This window comes from Sardina pilchardus, chromosome 2 (assembly GCF_963854185.1).
Source record: "Sardina pilchardus chromosome 2, fSarPil1.1, whole genome shotgun sequence".
Lineage (NCBI taxonomy): Eukaryota > Metazoa > Chordata > Actinopteri > Clupeiformes > Clupeidae > Sardina > Sardina pilchardus.
Window position 1 is genome coordinate 37,020,847 of NC_084995.1, and position 18,330 is coordinate 37,039,176.

At 42.7% G+C, this 18,330-nt stretch overlaps 3 protein-coding genes across 5 annotated transcripts; 2 read left to right on the forward strand and 1 right to left on the reverse strand.

Annotated features, from left to right (window-relative positions):
* Positions 1 to 34: 34 nt before the first annotated feature.
* fitm1l (fat storage inducing transmembrane protein 1, like) lies at positions 35 to 2,527 on the forward strand. Its single transcript, XM_062529599.1, has 2 exons — positions 35 to 956; positions 1,347 to 2,527. The coding sequence occupies exons 1-2, from the start codon at positions 778 to 780 to the stop codon at positions 2,053 to 2,055; spliced, it is 888 nt and encodes a 295-aa protein (XP_062385583.1). The 5' UTR covers positions 35 to 777; the 3' UTR covers positions 2,056 to 2,527.
* A 3-nt stretch (positions 2,528 to 2,530) lies between these two features.
* Positions 2,531 to 9,452, reverse strand: trnau1apb (tRNA selenocysteine 1 associated protein 1b). Its single transcript, XM_062529577.1, has 9 exons — positions 9,260 to 9,452; positions 8,154 to 8,251; positions 7,796 to 7,895; positions 7,339 to 7,391; positions 6,867 to 6,998; positions 6,253 to 6,372; positions 3,968 to 4,205; positions 3,419 to 3,464; positions 2,531 to 3,320 (listed from the first exon to the last, which is right to left on the reverse strand). The coding sequence occupies exons 1-9, from the start codon at positions 9,293 to 9,295 to the stop codon at positions 3,181 to 3,183; spliced, it is 963 nt and encodes a 320-aa protein (XP_062385561.1). The 5' UTR covers positions 9,296 to 9,452; the 3' UTR covers positions 2,531 to 3,180.
* ipp (intracisternal A particle-promoted polypeptide) lies at positions 8,963 to 18,038 on the forward strand. Of its 3 annotated transcripts, none has more exons than XM_062529566.1 (10): positions 8,963 to 8,976; positions 12,534 to 12,981; positions 13,106 to 13,317; positions 13,687 to 13,906; positions 14,265 to 14,420; positions 14,875 to 15,042; positions 15,237 to 15,374; positions 15,491 to 15,613; positions 16,205 to 16,425; positions 16,861 to 18,038. In XM_062529566.1, exons 2-10 carry the CDS (start codon positions 12,615 to 12,617, stop codon positions 17,083 to 17,085), a joined length of 1,830 nt encoding a protein of 609 aa, XP_062385550.1. In that variant the 5' UTR covers positions 8,963 to 8,976; positions 12,534 to 12,614; the 3' UTR covers positions 17,086 to 18,038. The 3 variants fall into 3 exon arrangements, with proteins under 3 accessions (XP_062385550.1, XP_062385541.1, XP_062385530.1); XM_062529557.1 differs by lacking the exon at positions 8,963 to 8,976 and adding an exon at positions 11,955 to 12,034 and having other exon boundaries at positions 16,861 to 18,037; XM_062529546.1 differs by lacking the exon at positions 8,963 to 8,976 and adding an exon at positions 12,048 to 12,232.
* Positions 18,039 to 18,330: the final 292 nt, after the last annotated feature.

An 18,330-nucleotide genomic window follows, 5' to 3' on the forward strand; every position in this document is an offset into this window, starting at 1 on the left:
GTCACTATATGTCCTCTGACCTTTGGAGACAGAATGTGACACCTGCAGTGAAGGGCTACACTGGAGGCGCGAACATGTGTCTTTTTCTGTTACTACCAGAGAGTGGGCTCTGGGGGTGGTTAGAGTCTGCAGTAGGATGGCTGCACTGAGCGATATGCCCTAACCGTGCAGTGTCCAGGGGCTGTGAATGAGGGTAAAGGAATTGTTCGAGGAGCTGAAGCATGTTGGATTTGTGATCCCCGCCTCTATGGTAAACTGGAATATTAAACAGCAAGTGGATTGACCGTGGGAGGTGACCACTGGCAGGACAAACTTGTGTCTGAGAAGAGGAACCGAGTTGGAAAGCGAGCAGTGCGTGCGTGAAGGTCAGCACAGACATCTGAGATCTGAAAACAGAGACAAAAAACACTCGAAATAACCAGGAAGTACTTGTCTCAAGTATGTCTGTGGAATGAAAATACCCTTGATGCAGATAACAACAGACTGTGAAATGTGAAGCATTCAAAAATATTAAAGTCAGTGTATGGTACTTTTCTATAACCTACTGGATTGTAACCTCTTAATGCCATGCAACATTCTGATACTATGGCTGCTTCTGTATCCTTGTAACACACCTCTGGGAGATTGTTCATGTTGTGGATTGACACGGCCATTGAATTCCATCACTGATCAACTGTTTGCACTTTTTGTGTGAAAACCCTTGGTGGAAATAAGGATAAAACAACCTTCCCAGGGTATTTCAGAGTATCAAAGGTTGTTTTCATTTCTGAAATACAGATGTTTCTGAACTCTATCCTGGTGGTCTTAACTGACCTGGCGGCTGGTCTCCTTGGCCATACCTCAATTCGCCGCCATTTTCATTTGTTGATGTCGGGCCTTGTCATATTTGGACCTGCACTGAGCTTGTGGGTCTCCCCACATGCTATTTTTGCAAAGAAGACTCATTTCCTATACAGGTGAGGACAACAAAATACACACAGTACATTATTGGTATCAATATCAATAGCTACACAGCTATTATGAAATCCACATCACATTTATAGTTGTGCAGTCATTAAACTTTAATGGTCTTGGCAACAGCAAGCCACACTGCATGAATGAAACTAGTACTCCTCCAGTTAACAGAGGTCTTTATTACACTGACTCAGCTTACGTCAAATTATGGTGTCACATTCAAAGCTAGATACTCTGTAACATGACTGTTCCTCCACTTAACAGAGGTCTTTATTACACTGACTCAGCTTACGTCAAATTTTAGTGTCACATTCAAAGCTAGATACTCTGTAACATGACTGTTCAGAGCCAATGAGACCTGCCTCACATCCCTTTTTTTTCTCTCTCTAAAGAATGTTTCTGCGGTCAGCATGGGGATGGACCTGTTTGTTTGTGGGTTCCTTCGTCTTCCTCCTCTCTTTCTCCGTCCGCCGCTCCATCACCCTCTCCCTGCGCCACCTCTCACGGCTGGCCGTGGCTGGAGGCCTGTGGCAGGGCTTCCGGAGAGCTGTGAGCGTGCTGGAGAACACCACTGGTAGCTGTTACGAGCTCCTCAGTGCGCCCCTGGAGGGTAAGACGGCAGCAGCGAATGGGGACAGCGCCCAACCTCTACTGCTGCTGCGGGAGGGTGAGAGCAAGGCGGCCTGCCTGAACGCGGGCATGCTGTGGCGTGGCTACGAGGTCTCGGAGGACGTCTTCCTGCTGTGCCTGTGCTGCCTGCTGCTGGCCGAGGAGACGGCCGTGTTCGGGCCCTACCTGAGCCTGGGCGGTCCCTCGGGCGGGCCGCTGCGCATCCTCTTCCTCTTCTGCGTGCTGCTGCTCAGCCTCTGGATCTTCTTGCTCCTCTGCCTGTTGGCTTACTTCCCCGTGTTCCCCACCCAGTTGCTGGGAGGGGCCCTGGGGTGCCTGAGCTGGCGGGCACTCTACCAGGGCTGGTATCGGCTCGGGCCCAGTTGGTACTGCCCAGGAAGGCCAGGCGTGGGACTGCTGACCACTGAGAAGAGAAATGGGGATGGGAAGCCTGTGGGGCCAGACCAAGCAAACAATGCAATGCACAAATAGGGCTGTACAACGCATTAACTGATGGCACACCTCAATTGCCAAGCCGGTGGTACAATTAAGCTGCCACGTCCACTGTAGTTTGAACTTTGTTCTGTTCTCGGTTAAATTCCTGGTATTGAAAGTGATACGACTATCAACACCTTGGATGTACTAACGCGTAAAGTAATATGCCATGGTCTTTTGACATTAGGAAGAAGGGCAATGTAGTCAGATGACAGCGACTCAGCAGAGTGGCATGTCTACAGCATCACCGAGTGACAAACAGCAGAAAATACATGTACATATGCAGAGGTTCTTGCAGCATACAATCTATTGTGCCTGAACAGCCTATCAAATAACCAGTTGCTTTGTCAAGCGTGCATTGCCATGTCACCTCACTACATCTCTTGGTTAAATTAAGTATGCTTGCTGAAGAAATTAACAGCCATGATGGGGATATATTTTCAATAAAGGAATAAAACAGCTACAAATAAACGAATATGAAAGTGTTTTTAATAATGTTATTCACCAATCAATGTTTGATTTTATTACAAAAATATCTTCAAAATGCAATAAAAATAACAAAACGGCAAGACTTCATGAGGGAAAAAAGGATGTTTTAAGGGGAGGGACCACAATGCACCAAGATTTGGGCTATGTAATATTTCACATTTATGTCCGAATGTTGGTTGTATCAATGTAAAACATCAGCCAGACATTACTATGTCTATCACAATACACCATACACATGGACATGCTTGCTATCTCAAAAATTACATCAAATTACCATATTTGTCATCTTTAAAGAAAAAAGAAAATCTTACACACACACAAAAAAGATAAATCACTGATATTTGCACTGCATTGAGGGTAACCTCGACCCCTACTCAAAATATTTATATACCAAAATCAGGCCATTTCCAATCTACATCAAGAAAAAGAAATCAAGAAAACTGTACATACATTACTCAGGGCTATAATGTGCTCCCAAAAATGTTGATGTTTGATGCTCAATCCAAATAATAATAATAATTAAAAAAAATGGACATAGTTTGGAAAGTGTGCCGTGCTCTGTTGCGTTTAAAAAGGGATGTTTGGTAAAAAGAGTGGCAGCGGTTTCAGGACAGAGGCTATACAGGGGACACATCATGAGCTGGCTGCCGGGATCTCTGACGTGATGTTGTCCAGGGGCTGCCAGTGACAGCCCATCAGAGAGTCGTAGAGCTCCTCGCTGCGCTCCATGAACTGCCGATTCAGAGTGTCCACATCCATCTGGGGGTTGGGGTCTAGAGAGGACAGACACTCCGTATTAGAGGAGAACAGACCTAACAGACATGCGTGGGCTTACTGGGCTATTAGTGGCAACATGGGGGCAGACGCTTACCCTCAGAGTTATCCTCTTCACCTTCGTCTATGGCTTCCTGAGACTGCTGCAGGGGCACACAAAGGATGGACAACAAACAGGATCAGAGATGATACAAAACGGACGAAGACACTTGTGCTGTATGTGGTGTGGAGAAATCTCATTATTCCCAGTATTATGCATCAACTGTTAAACTAAGAGGTTCTGAATCCGGCCAGTGCAGGCCACATCAAGTTCCAGACAAGGATAACTTGTGATGGAGTGATCTGCTATTTCTCCTGGACAGTAAGCATATCAACATCAATACTACAATGCACAGTCTGTAGTCCACTGCATGACTACGGTTGGCCTTATGACAGATGAGCAGTTCTTTGCCAGAAATAGGTGTGCTCAACACCGCGTAAAAGATAGGGTGTTGGGTGCGCAAACAAGGAAACACTAGATAACACACAAAAAAAAAATGCACTGTCAAGCTATAAGTCATTTAATTTAATATGAAAACATGTCACAAGACGGGCGCGTTTCGGCCTATGCAGTCTTTAGCGTCTAGCTGAGATGAGCAGTTCTTACCTCTGTGGGAGGCTGCATATCTGGGGGCATAGGTGGCATTCCCATGGGCGGAGGAGGCATCATCCCATGCGGTGGCATTGGTGGAGGGGTGCCATAAGGGTTGTAGCCATAGTTTCCATAGCTGTTGTACTGATCGTAGCCCCACTGTGGATAGTAGTTCTGGTAGGGCTGCTGATAGTACTGTTGCTGGTAGTTGTTGTAGTTATGATTCTGATTGTGATAGTTGCTGGACTTGTTGCTGGAGGAACACATGAGGGCGGAGTCAGTTTGGTTGTCAAGAATTGTCAAGTGCTGCAGTGACAGATTTCAGTGCTTTTAATCTTCAGGCCTGTCAACTCTGTTCAGTGCATTGTAAATGTATCACAATACATTGCAAATGTATTTACTGGACATTTTTCAGAAACACTACAATAAGACTAATTGAGTATCAAAACACTGCTAGCTTGGTTAAATTTAATAAATAAAATAACATTTACATGAGTGGGAAAGCAAAAGGAGCTTAAAGCTTTATATGCCAATCTGCCAAATCGATGCAAAATGAGAGTCTAAATTGGCTGTGTTTAACCAATCAACATGTAAGTACGTTGATTGTGGTGTCTATGTGCAGCGAAAACATCTTACCCACCTCAACCAAAAAGTTGTCAGAGCTAAAAAATATATAGATGTAGGTGCTTACCTCTGATAAGTCTCAGCTCATCAGCTCATGCTGTCTAACATTGTGTCCTGTGGCATTTTCATCAAGCCTGATTTTGCTGGCTGACTACTAATTACATTATCACTACTGACTCGGAATAAATCAAATATTCAACGAAATTTCTTGAATGAATAGGATAGTCACATGCTACATCACACTTTGTAAACAACAGCAGTCGAGCTCATAACTTTGGTGTGCTGAGAAATCAAGATGGTTGCAGAGTATTAGGCTAGGCTAGGGTCACACCACAAGTTTCAATGCTCAATTCTCAAATTATCATGGCTCAAATAGAAATGTTTGTGTTCACATTGTTTTTATGAAATGTGTCCAATATCAGACTCCTACCCCAGGGAGGACTGGTGACAGTCCTGAACTGACCCACATGCCCAACAAACAAACAAACACATGCACAGGCCACAGCTAGAGCTAGCATGTGATGTCTACCATTTCTAGCGAGGGAATGCCATAACCCACATCAGAGAGTGTGCTGCCAACTTCTCTGGTGCTCCACTGAAGTGTTTGAGACATTCAGAGAATCTGGCGAGATCTGGCGGAATTCTAATCATATTATGTATTACTGACAATGAAATCCCCTTTTCACTACTTCTTTCATTTCATATTGAGGAGCATTATTATAGTTTTTGATTTCTTTATCGTTACACAACTTTCACAGTCTTTTGTTACACCTTACTCCCATCTGTTTTTTTTTTTTTTTAATTACTTTATTGCAATCCTTTTGTCATTCATGCTGTATACATTTAAACAGTCTTTGCATTTATCCATACACATTGAATCAAATCATTCAAGGAATATTTTATGATTGCATTTTTTTCTTTTTTTTCCAATAACAAAAAGAAAATAGGTAGGAAGTAAATAAATAATAATTAAACTCCCATCTGTTTTTGATGCCATAAAATTCAAAATGAGCTTATATTTTCCATGAACGTCTCAGAGTTGTCCCTTTCAACATTCGATGATGTCTTTTCCGCAGCTACAGTTGACGAGATCTGCAGATTATGCTTTTATTCACATTTAACACAGCTTCCCAAATGAGACCATATTCCTTCCAAACTTGCTGTTGTTTTGATTATGTTGCACGAAGAAAGACTTTCAGTGTATCACTTAGTAATTATGTGATGTGTACATAGGCTACTCAAGAGATATTGGTCTGTAAGGCGTCATTGTTCATATTCTGTATTGAATATTGTACTCAAATAAATACGGTAACTTCATTAGTATCTAGAAATTATCCATGTATTTTTGCGGAATAGTCAGGAGTGGTAGTTGAAAGCTTGGTACGTAAGAGCTATCGTAGGTTGTACTATGTGATTGGAAAGCTAGGTGTGAGGAGTATTCAGTGGGTTGCAATCTGCGAGATCACTGCTCGATAGGAGTAGTTCACATGCGATAGTGACAGAACCAAGAATCAAAAGTTCACAGAGGGTATAGGAGGATATAATGTGTCAACATCAATTTAGAGAGATGTGAATAAAGAGAGCCTGACCAAGTCATTTACCTACTAAATCTACTAAACTAAATCATCTACAGTGACTTAAAGAAGCTTCTTTGTTTTACAGAAGTCACATCATACCTCTTGTTGACAGCAATGCTGATCCTGATGGGCTTTCCTCCCAGTCCAGAGGCATTCTGAAACTCCTCCAGGGCTTTCTTCTGCTCGCTCTCATCGCCGAACTTCACAAAACCGTAGCCTCTAAAGGATCAAACACAGCACTGAGCCATCAGCCTCGCTTCCCCCTCACAGCATGCCGTATCATGCAAAATAAATACATAATTTGTAAGAAATAAAAATTAATTATATGGTAGAACTGAAACTTTTTTTTTACTTTTAATATGAAGTAGCATCACTTCAATTGTGAGTTGCTCTTGCTTACCCTATATGGGGAAAACAATAGTTTTAGCAGATTTGTCATAACTGTGACACACCACAACCATGTAATTCTCTGTCCTCGTTTTTCCGATAGGAGGGAATAAAACAGGAGTTGAAATGAAAGAAAACCATAATTAAACATGGCAGCAGACATGAGACTTGAGAATGAGACAATATTTCAAGATATTGCTGGGGCTCCCAATCCTTGATCCCCGTCATTGTGCAGTCACCGAAACTGACCGTCTTGGCCACAACCATGGGAAGGACCAGAAAGGTCTATGGGCAGACGTGTAAGTGGAGAAAGGGGCCTGGCATACCTCGAGTTCCCATACGGGTCAGTGACGACTTTGGCCCCTTTGCATGACGTGTACTTCTTCAAGAAAAACTGGTGAAGCTGGTAGTCGTCGACTTCGGAGGTGAGGTCCCCAACAAAGACTGAGAATTCAGGGCTAGAGAACAGGGAAAAGCCATTCAATAAAACCATCTTCATTACAAGATCATGTTTATGCATGTAAATCTATACTGATTTTTCTGAGAAACCTCTGACAGAGGCAGAACAACCCATACTACAGTCCATTAAGTACACGCTCCAGTTACCTCAAATATGTACACACACATATGGACATCATACCACTGATTTATGGCTTACACAAGTATCTGATGACCGAGCTTGAGAAATACATTGACAACAAAAATCGGTCATCAGAAGTACAATTCTAGTGGTTCGCTCTCATTTTCAGATGACCGTACAAAAAAAACAAATATCCAGCAACAGCACTGGTTACTCACCCTGGCTCTGGCCTCTTCCCATATGTCGCATAGTTCAGCTTAAACTTTCTGGGCTGCACAACAATGACAGAGAAGAAGTTTTCCATTATTCAGACAGGCGATGCACTACTATAGCCACATTGCCAAAATGACAACAACAAAAACTAGTGTGATTAAACATTCTGTATACAGTACATACATACATACCTTCACCTTTATCTTTATCCAATTCCTCACTTAGATCCTAACAGTTTTTTCACCGGCTTCAAACAAGAATCATTTGATAAATAGTCTCAACCACCGCAAGGGAATTAAGAAGAATAACGGAACAAACAAGAGCTATACAGCTTGTCAGATGATAAAGGTTAATGGTGGTGATCCTCCTGATTATACTCTGTATACCAATATCTATGTTCAAACATATTCACTGTTTTGTTTTGAGGAACTATAGAATCAGTCTAGGTCTAGTTGCACTTACAGGATTTGAACCAGGGACCAGCTTCCCATTGAGCCTGTGTACGCAGCGGTCTACACTTGCTTCATCTGCCAGTTCCACAAAGCAGTATCCTGCTGATCCTCTGTGAATATCAAAATATGGTCAGAGATCTTCACACATGAGACACGGAGTCATCAAATATTTACACTGAAAATGCAAATAGTATACCTGTAAGCATACAGCTAAGTGTGTCATTTGAAATTCAACTAGCTATGCAAAATGAGAACAAAAACCATGGTGCTGTCATGGCTAAGGTAGTGAAAATGTATAGGTTGCTGCTACAGCAAACACATTGCTTGTGACACAAATCTACTCTGAACACAATGGCAATCGCACTTACCCAGTTACCCTGTGTGTTATAATTTTGACCCCATATGCGGTCTCTCCCATATTACTGAATGCCTGCTTGATGAAATTTTCATCCATGTATGGGTCTAACTGTAAGGAAGGGGAGAAAAAAGGTGCATTAGTCTTAGATGGTGAGAACAATGACAAGCTAGGTCGCTAGGTCTGTTGATCATCTGTGAACAACTGAGGCAATGTGATCATTAATCTCATTATCTCTGAACACACTATGACAGCAAAGAGTATCTATACTCTTTGATGACAGTGCTTTTTACGGGCTGTTTTCACATCCACTATCTTACACTGACATTAGTAAAATATTTTCAGCCTTTTAAATTAATGTAATAAAGTTCCGTGCTGGTCATCCCTGTAGTTCTTCTGATATTTAGTTTGTTTTACCCTATACTATAATCCTTTTAGTATCAGTATCAAGATAATTCGGGCAGGCATCATACTGTCACGATGTTGCTAATTTGCTTCGAGGTGCAGTAAATAAATGTTTTTGGTCAGAGTCAGAGTCAAATATATAAATGGGTGAGAATGATTATTTTTACATTTTCAAATGTTAGCGGGTGATGGCGTGTTTAATCCTGGGAGCTTTGGCCCTTGCTTTGACATTTTTAACTTCATTAGGTGAACCTAGAGTAACCTTACACAGATACTGTGTACTTCTATAAGAATACCTCTATAAAGAGTAATTAGTACTACCTAGGTGGCTTGCTAATTCGTAAATTTGCATGTCTATTGAAGTGCTACCTCCGCGGCCGAAACTTGCTGTAACTTACTTCTTTTCTGGCGGCTAACGTTAGCCAACGTTGGTGAGAAGCTATTTCCCCATACAAGCAAAGCACGATCGTTGTAACGTGTGTATGATACATCATGCGCATTGAATTGAGTTTTAATAATAATAGTAGACTACACTGTAAATGCATAACATTAGCATGGCACATGAGACAATATTGAAAATGAACATCCACTTGTATTCTAAATAACACGTTAACGTTACTGATAGGCCCTAGCTGCTACATAACGACATGACTTGTAGCTAACGTTAGCTACTTTGCCTAATGTTTTGATTTCGAATAAGTAACGTTAACTTACATCACCCATCCAAAGGCTTGTCATCCGATTGAACATCGTGGTATTGTGGACTCGACAATTTACGAGTTATTCAGTTTTATCCCCCGCACACTTGCAGTACACACACCAGCAACACCACCTGGCCTAGCCTGTTCACGTTACTTCCTCGACTACCAAGGCTGCAGCTGCGTAGGGTGTGCGTAGAATGCGCGACATGCGCTGCGTGGGAGCCAGAGACCATAAATCCAATATGGCAGCCATTTGACAATCCTTCAAAATAAAAGTTGGAACTTATTCGTTTTTCAATGTATAACAAATAACACACTTTAAACCTGTAATGCGTTACCAAAGGCAACGTAAACTTTGTAAATAAATAAATAAGAAATGGAAATGAAAAAATACCTTAAAACGCTATCTTATTTCTAAGAGCCTATTTGCATAGTGCATAGGCTGCTACACTGATGGACTTCAAAATGTGTGACAAGTTGTGCATAGCCAAACAGCAGATTGATATTATTCGCCTTTGGAGGTGACAACGCATGATAAGTAACATAGCCTACAATAGGCCCATTATAGTAGGCCTACTCTTAAACTTGTGTGGCTATAAAATGTTTTGCAAATTTAAAATGGGGATTAAATGAATTCTTACAGCATGTTCTTTCAAATACAAACACATAATTGCTAAGTCTCAACCGAGTCATACAGCAGCCATATGATCACATAGGCTAGGCCTAGGCCTACTGATGGGACTTCAACCTGTGGCTGTGAAAACAAGTTGAGTATATTTAAAGGAGATTGAAATGGTACAACATACTCTCAAACAACACAGATATTATATGACAAATTTGCTTTTAGGTAGGCCTACCAGTGCGTCTCAACCGAGTCGGCCTACCATCACATGGCCTTCTGGTGGTCTTCAATTAGTGTGACTGTGAAAACAAGTATTTGTGCATATTAAACCAACATTGGTAGAGGTAGATATTTATGCATAATAACTCCTTCCCGCCCACTCAGATCCTCTGACCAAAACCTACAGTATATCCATCCCTCGCACGGTCTTTTAGTGCCAAGGCCCCCAAACTCTGGAACTCTCTCCCCAAAACTCTTTGTGACTGACGTCCTTCTCTTCCTTTCTTCAAAGCACATCTCAAGACCTTTTTGTTCAATGATCATTTCTCCTCCACACCCAACACATAGCCCTGTACACGTAGCTTCTCTTTGTTGTATTGTTTGTTTGCCTGTTTGTCTGTTGTATTTTCATTGTTGCATTGTGTATTTTCTTGTTTTCTTTGAGTGTGCTGTATTTTCCTTCCTGTGGAAAGTGACCTTATACCTTACCTATAGGCCTACAATACACTTCTTCTTCTTATTATTATTATTATTTGTCTGAAATCCTACTACATTGTTGTGTCCATGTGGATGTGTTAATGTGATATGTGTTTTAAATGGGGATGGGATGTACAGTATGTTACTTGTTATATGTCATATGCTCGGCTATATGCTGTGTGGATTGGATATACACTATATTGCCTTGAGGGTTTAATAGGGTTTAATATGACATTGGTCCACCCTTTCCAGCTATAATAGCTTTGACTTTTCTGAGAAGACTTTCCATAAGGTTTAGGAGTGTGTTTATGGGAATTTTTGACCATTCTTCCAGAAGTGCATTTGTGAGGTCACACACTGATGTTGGACGAGGCGACTGGCTCTCAGTTTCCGCTCTAATTCATCCCAAAGGTGTTCTATTGGGTTGAGGTCAGCACTCTGTACAGGCCAGTGAAGTTCATCCACACCAAACTCTGAGATCCATGTCTTTATGGACCTTGTTTTGTGCACTGGTGCACAGTCATGTTGGAACAGGAAGTGGCTATCCAAACTGTTCCCACAAAATTGGGAGCATGGAATTGTCCAAAATCTATTAGTTAATGCTATAGCATTCAGAGTTCCTTTAACTGGAACTAAGGGCCAAGCCCAGTTCGGGGATGGCCCCTTCCTGTTCCAACATGACTGTGCACCATTGCACAAAGCAAGGTCCATAAGACGTGGATCTCAGAGTTTGGTGTGGATGACTGGCCTGCAGTGCTGACCTCAACCCGATAGAACACCTTTGGGATGAATTAGAGCAGAAAATAAGAGCCGGTCTTCAACCAACATCAGTGTGTGACCTCACAAATGCAATTCTGGAAGAATGGCCAAAAAATCCCATAAACACACTCTTAAACCTTATGGAAAGCCTTCCCAGAGGAGTTGAAGCTGTTATAGCTCGAAAGGGTGGACCAACGTCATATTAAGCCCTATGGATTAAAAATGGGATGTTACTTAAGTCATTATCCTCGGAGGATATTACTTTTCTAAAAATAATGGCACAATACAAGTCTTTTTTTGTTGTTGTCTAAATCATCATCTTTCAATTTCTGGCTAACTTTTTTTTGTGCTTTTTGAAAAACCTGGAGGGAAAAAAAACGTGTAGGCTATACCGCCACCTACTGCAGGCGATATGTAAGGGACTTGGCAAATATGGCTATTTCATTACATTCAAAGAAAAAAAAAATACATTCATCAAATGCATTTCATTAATCCAGAATCTTCAAGGAGAATGAAAAACGATTTCATTCATATCTTTTTGCTGTCTATGGGTCTATCTTCCCATTGCGTTAGTCGCTCTGCGTTCGATATGTTTGGCCTATCAATACGTTTGGGCTGCTGAGACTAGAGCAATAGATTGTAAACACGGAAGTTGCCGCAACGGAGGCGCTGTTACTGATGGAGAGGAGTCATAAGAGTTGTAATTTACTGGTCAGTTCATTGTCACACGTATATACACCATTAAATTATTGAAGTATATAAGAAATAATACACCGGTATGAAATATTATGGTAAAGCTGTATGTCTTAGCTGGAGTCCCCAACTATACGGATGTTGTGGAGTAGAAAGGATCCGGGAGGGGAAAGGGACGTTAACGTCATGTTAATGGACAAGTAAAATAACATCATGGTAATGGATAAGTAAGAATAACTTGATTATGTCATAAAGAAAACAACATCTTCAAGAATAAACCAAGCGCACTGAGAGAAGTGCACCCGTTTGCATGCATCATTGACCTGCTACAGAATGCATGACAACTACAGCGATGAGTTCTGAATGAATATCAGAGCGTGATGAACTATGCAGTTTTTTTTGCAATATAGGATGTGACTGCTGGAAATTGCATTTGTAGAAAATTGCATATGATTCATTACTGTTTCATATGATATTTTCCTAATTCATTTTGAAATGTACAAACATATTTTGTCAGGTCTAGTGTTGGATGGTGTGTGTCTGCACTGTGGAGTGGTAGGTGAGAGAGCCTGCAGCTCCTGTCATTGTCAGCACGCCAATGTCCACAGGCTGCAGGCCCAAGACTTCTCACACCACGCCGGCCTCTGCGTCCCACTCCATGGGTGACACATCGGGCGTTGTCATGTCCGGCCACACCTCAGAGCGGGCTCTCTACACAGCAGAGCAGCACGCACGTCTGCTGCTGGCCCAGATGAACAAGATGCGCCTCCACGCAGACTTCTGCGATGTGCGGCTGTGTGTTGGCGGCCGCCTCTTTGGGGTGCACAGGCTGGTGCTGGCTGCCAGCGGGCCCTATTTCGCCGCGCTCTTCTCAGGGGCCATGAGTGAGGCCCACGAGGAACAGGTGCGCATCGAGGGAGTGGAGGCTGAGGTGTTTGAGAAGCTGCTGGAGTTTATATATACAGGTACACATGTGATCATCAGTCTCTCTGTCTTTTTTTAAGCATTTAAGAATTTAAGAATACATAGTCTACATTAGTTAAAGAATACTGGAGTCCCTTGTGATGGTTAACTTGAGACACTTTATAGGCTCCATAGATGTGACGGTGGACAACGTGCAGGAGCTAATGGTGGCAGCAGACATGCTGCAGCTGAGTGAGGTAGTGACTATCTGTGGGGAATTCCTCCGTGGGCAGATGGATGCGACCAACTGTGTCGGGATCTATCAGTTCCTGGAGCAGATTGCCTGCATGGACCTGCTCGAGTTCACAGAGAACTTCATTCATGTTCACTTTCTTGAGGTGAGATGTCACGTGTGACTTTCTGTCTCTGTCTCTCTCACTCAGTCTCTCTCTCCCTCTGTCTCTTTCTCTCTTTCTACCCCTGTGTATGCACTGTACTATATGAATATACTTGTCATGCCTTGCGGTATGTATTATATATTTTTATAGAATTTCTCTTTGATTGTTTAGGTTTCACTATGGTGTCTGTTGTGCAAGATATTTACGGCGCAATAACTTTCCAAAAATGAATAGAAATAGTTATAAAAAGTATTTGTGGAGAAGAATGATGTTTATGGTTATGATTCACCTATTCCATTGCCCTGATTGATTAGGTCTATCCAATTGCATGCTGAGCCGCAACACACTGACTCTCTGCTTGTGCTTCAGGTGTGTGCAGCCGAGGAATTCCCCAACCTGAACAAGGACCAGCTTGTGAAGCTCCTGCGCAGTGAGGAGCTGCGGATTGAGGATGAGTACCAGGTGTTCACCGCCGCCATGGACTGGGTGCTACAGGACGTGGCCCGCAGGAAGAAGCACGTGGTGGAGGTCCTGGATGCGGTGCGCTTCCCCCTGCTGTCCCCACAGAGGCTGTTCAAATACATTGAAGGTGAGAGCGTCCTTGACCCACATCGCTCCTTGCCTTGATGTGCATTGATTGTTGATTGTGTATGCTCTGTGCTGTACACAGAGCCTGACAAAAGGTCTTTTTGAGCACAATAAAGCTGATAAAGTCTGAGTTTCCCATCAAAATGTAGAGATGCAGTAAGAGATGCAGCATACATTTAGTTAGCCTTTTCTGATAGTGGCAAAATATAGTCTTCTGATAGTATCATGGTTTCTCTTTCAAAGTTATAAATTATGTTTCAAAATTGATATGTAAGTATACTTTTCATTCATTAACAATACACCAATTAACTGCAAGTATTTAAGGATTTGAATAATGGCCTTCAATTGCTTTCCTCAAGGTGTTTCTGACTTCAGCCTGCGAGTGGCGCTGCAGACACTCCTGAAAGATTTCACAGAGGTCTCCAAATCCCCAAAGGAGAACAAGATCTGCAGCCTCTTGCAGCCAGCCAAAACCAGACCCAGGAGAAAAGCCCGAAAGTACCTTTATGCTATTGGTATGTATTTGAGTGTCAAGTCTGAATATACAGTATATATACATGGATAGATATTTTCTTTCATACGGCTAGGACAGTCGAGATCAACAGGAAGCAAATAAGAGAGAGTGATGGGGGTGGGGCCGATGGGAATGACCGTCGGTCAGAACTGAACCAGGTTCTTGTTGGTCCCAGTACATGTAGTACAGTACATGGCTGGGATGTTACGGCTTGCACCACAGCACCCCCTTGAGTCAATTCTGAGGAATTTGAAATCAAACTGCTTACTGACACTTCTGCTTTTGCCTTTGCCTTTTGAGCGGTGCTGCACCCATCCTTCTTTCGCTATGTAACATAGAAAGATGTATGAGAATGATTATCCCCCTGGCTAAATTAACGAATCTATCTACATTATCTGTCTGTCTGTCTGTGTCTCTCTGTCCTTCCCTTGTTTGGTGTCTGCGCTGGCTGGCAGGAGGGTACACGCGTCTGCAGGGTGGACGCTGGAGCGACAGCCGGGCTCTGAGCTGTGTGGAGCGCTTCGACTCCTTCAGCCAGTACTGGACCACCGTCTCCTCTCTCCACCAGGCACGCAGTGGACTAGGGGTGGCCGTGCTGGAGGGCATGATCTACGTGGTGGGAGGTGTGTGTGTGTACAGTATGTATGGGTGACCGACATGCACTGTTCAAGTTAGGGGGGATATTTCAAGATGAATGTGTTTGAATGTGTAACATAAATCATTAGAAGTAAGCAAAGTGTTTTTTTCCCTTATGAGAGATGCCTCTCTCGGTGGCAGATTGAATGGCCTGTCAGGTTGAATCGTTTGTGTTTGACAGGCGAGAAGGACTCAATGATATTTGACTGCACCGAGAGGTACGACCCAGTGACCAAACAGTGGGCCGCAGTGGCCTCACTGACTTTCCCGCGCTGTGGAGTGGGTGTGTGCCCGTGTCATGGAGCTCTGTATGCATTAGGTAACTTCCTCTTCAGCCACTGGCATATTCATACCCAAAACACTTTGTTATTCTTTGTATTTAGTAGTTGCATCTGTAAGGAAAGCTTCCTATGACCTGTTTTGTTTTTCTATAAGGTGGTTGGATTGGCTCAGAAATTGGGAAAACCATGGAGCGGTATGATCCTGCGGAGAATAAGTGGGAGGTCATAGGAGCCATGGCTGTGCCTCGCTACTATTTTGGCTGCTGTGAGCTTCAGGGTAAGTACATAAACTCCTTCAGTAGGCCACTATGAATAGTGAGCTTCTGATGCTCTAATGTAACACTATTTTAAGTCAGTGCAGGAGGGGAGTTTTGGAACAGAATAAGGTTTTATACGGCAATCCATAGAGCAGGGATGATCTTTTTTTTTTTAATTATTATAATTGTTTTAATTAACCACTGTTGTTACTACTGCTGTGAGACTGTGAAGACTGCTAGTTTCTGTTTAGTAGGCTGAAATGATGAAACAGACCAAGAGTAGTCTTGTGATTGAGATAACCTTTCAGTATCACCACCTTGAGGGCAAGACAGTTTAAGGCTGTTGCATAAAAACCCAGATGAAATCAGAGCCCTAGAGATATTATGGCTTTGGATGAAATTGGTCTCTGTTGCCATCTGGTGGTCAAATGAAGTAATACATACACATGTAAACCATCTGGGAAGTAATCTTAAAAACTACTGCTTCTTTTCAAAAAGCAGATGTAAAGTATGGGTTGTATGTGCAGTCTCTGAATGTCCCCGTGCCCAGTCCTGTAAACTGCATTCCTTACGATGGTTGTTCTCCACACTGCTCTTGTGGCGGCGGTCAGGCTTCATCTATGTGATCGGTGGCATCAGCGACGAGGGCACTGAGCTGCGCTCAGCCGAGGTGTACGACCCCATCTCGCGCCGCTGGAGCGCCCTGCCCGTCATGGTGACCCGGCGTGCCTATGTGGGCGTGGCGAGCCTCAACAACTGCATCTACGCGGTGGGGGGCTGGAACGAGGCCCTGGGCTCCCTGGAGACAGTCGAGAAGTACTGCCCTGAGGAGGTAAGCTATTAACATGGATATTCTATTCTATTCTAAGTTCCACATACAATTTTAAACATAAATGTTGTCAGTGTTGATGTACTGTACCAGATTTCCGTCTTAGGCCAATTTAAATCGTCAGTCTCTTGGCAGGGCACAGATTAGAATTCAATAGACTCCTATTTAACAAACGACTAAACCGGCTGATACGATTCACATATAGTATGTTAATGATGTTAACAAGATGTTAATATGTTATTAATATGTTAAGTATGTTAATACACAAGATAATGCACTCATACACACATATACATATACATACACAGACACACACACACACTATGACAAATAAAAAAAGAGAGGGGGGGGGCTGGAATGAGACGCCCTTCAGTGTGTGTGCTTGTTTATAATTGCCTAATACTAAACTGCAGAGCATTATGTCTCTGTTTTCTGCAGGAGAAGTGGGTAGAGGTGGCGCCAATGTCTGTGGCACGTGCTGGAGTTACGGTGGCGGCGGTGAACGGCCTGCTGTACGCAGTCGGCGGACGCGTGTCCAGCAGGGACTTCTCCGCCCCGGTGACCGTGGACTCGGTGGAGATCTATGACCCCCACTTGGACACCTGGACAGAGATCGGCAACATGATCACCAGCAGATGCGATGGAGGTGTGGCTGTGCTCTGAGGAGCCCCTGGGCCTAATGTGAATTTAAGGCACGAGATGGACCGACGCTTTGCACACAGTGAAGGAATGTGAAGGACGTGTGGTGTTTTCAGTGGATGGGCCCTTGCGAAAACCAGCAGACAACATCAGCCCTTCATGACTATTTGGTGCGCCATCATTATCAGAGACTTCGAGTACTTTACGAATAAACATTTCATTTCAGAGTCCATCGCCTTCAACAGAATCTCAAATGAACTCTAGTGTTGCCATCACGTCCGTCTGTGATGGGCGTTTACACAAGACCGTAGAGACCTTCATCTCATCATCGCTGCCAGACTATTTAAACTTCATATCTCACTTTCTACATGTTTGAGCACATTGTATGTGTTTGTCTCACTGATAGACACAGGTTTTTCCCGTCTCTACTCTCAAATCCTGGAATGGAAAAAAAAATACAAGGCCTCTCCGTTACAGTTTAGCACCGTCACAACATAGCTTAGGTTGTCTTTTGTGGAACACATGACAGCTCATCATCAACCTTACAAAATGTTGAATGGTACAAAATCTAACCTTTCAAAGCATTTCAGCTCATTTAGGTTCACAGAGTAATATATCTTTTCACATTGTGAAGACTCTGTGAATGTGTTGTTGAATGTTACAACTGATGAAGCTGTTGGTGTGTGCAGTAAACGAACTTGAATTTCAAATAATATTTTGAACCACCTCATTGTTCAGTGTACATATTTATTTCTCTGGGGCCATTTTAGGACCATCTGTGGTCTCACTGGTCTGATGGTACTGCTGAAGACATTGTGGGGAACCGAGCAAAAACAGAACGTTTTTATTGTTATTTTGTTTTCCCACTTGTTAATTTGTATTGAAAACTTTCATACATAATCCATGTGAAGCTCAGCATCTATTTGAGGAAACCACTCTGCTGTGATAAGGTAAGGACACAAAGAGAAAATAAAAATGTACAATTCTCACAAAACCTTTTCAGAACTTGGAATTTAATTGGAATTGTACAGTGAATGTCAGTAGAACAATAACAGACACAACTAAGACTAATGTGTAGACAGAGGGGGTAATTGGTATAGTTCGTTTTCATTCTGTTAAAGCCTACCTTACACTGACAGACTTTGACAAGATTTGGGAAAGATTATTGAAAGATTGTAAAGTTGTTTGTATAGTTAAAATACTACAATCTTTCAAGAATCTTTCTCAAACCTTGTCAAAGTCTGTCAATGTAAGGTAGACTTAAGAGAG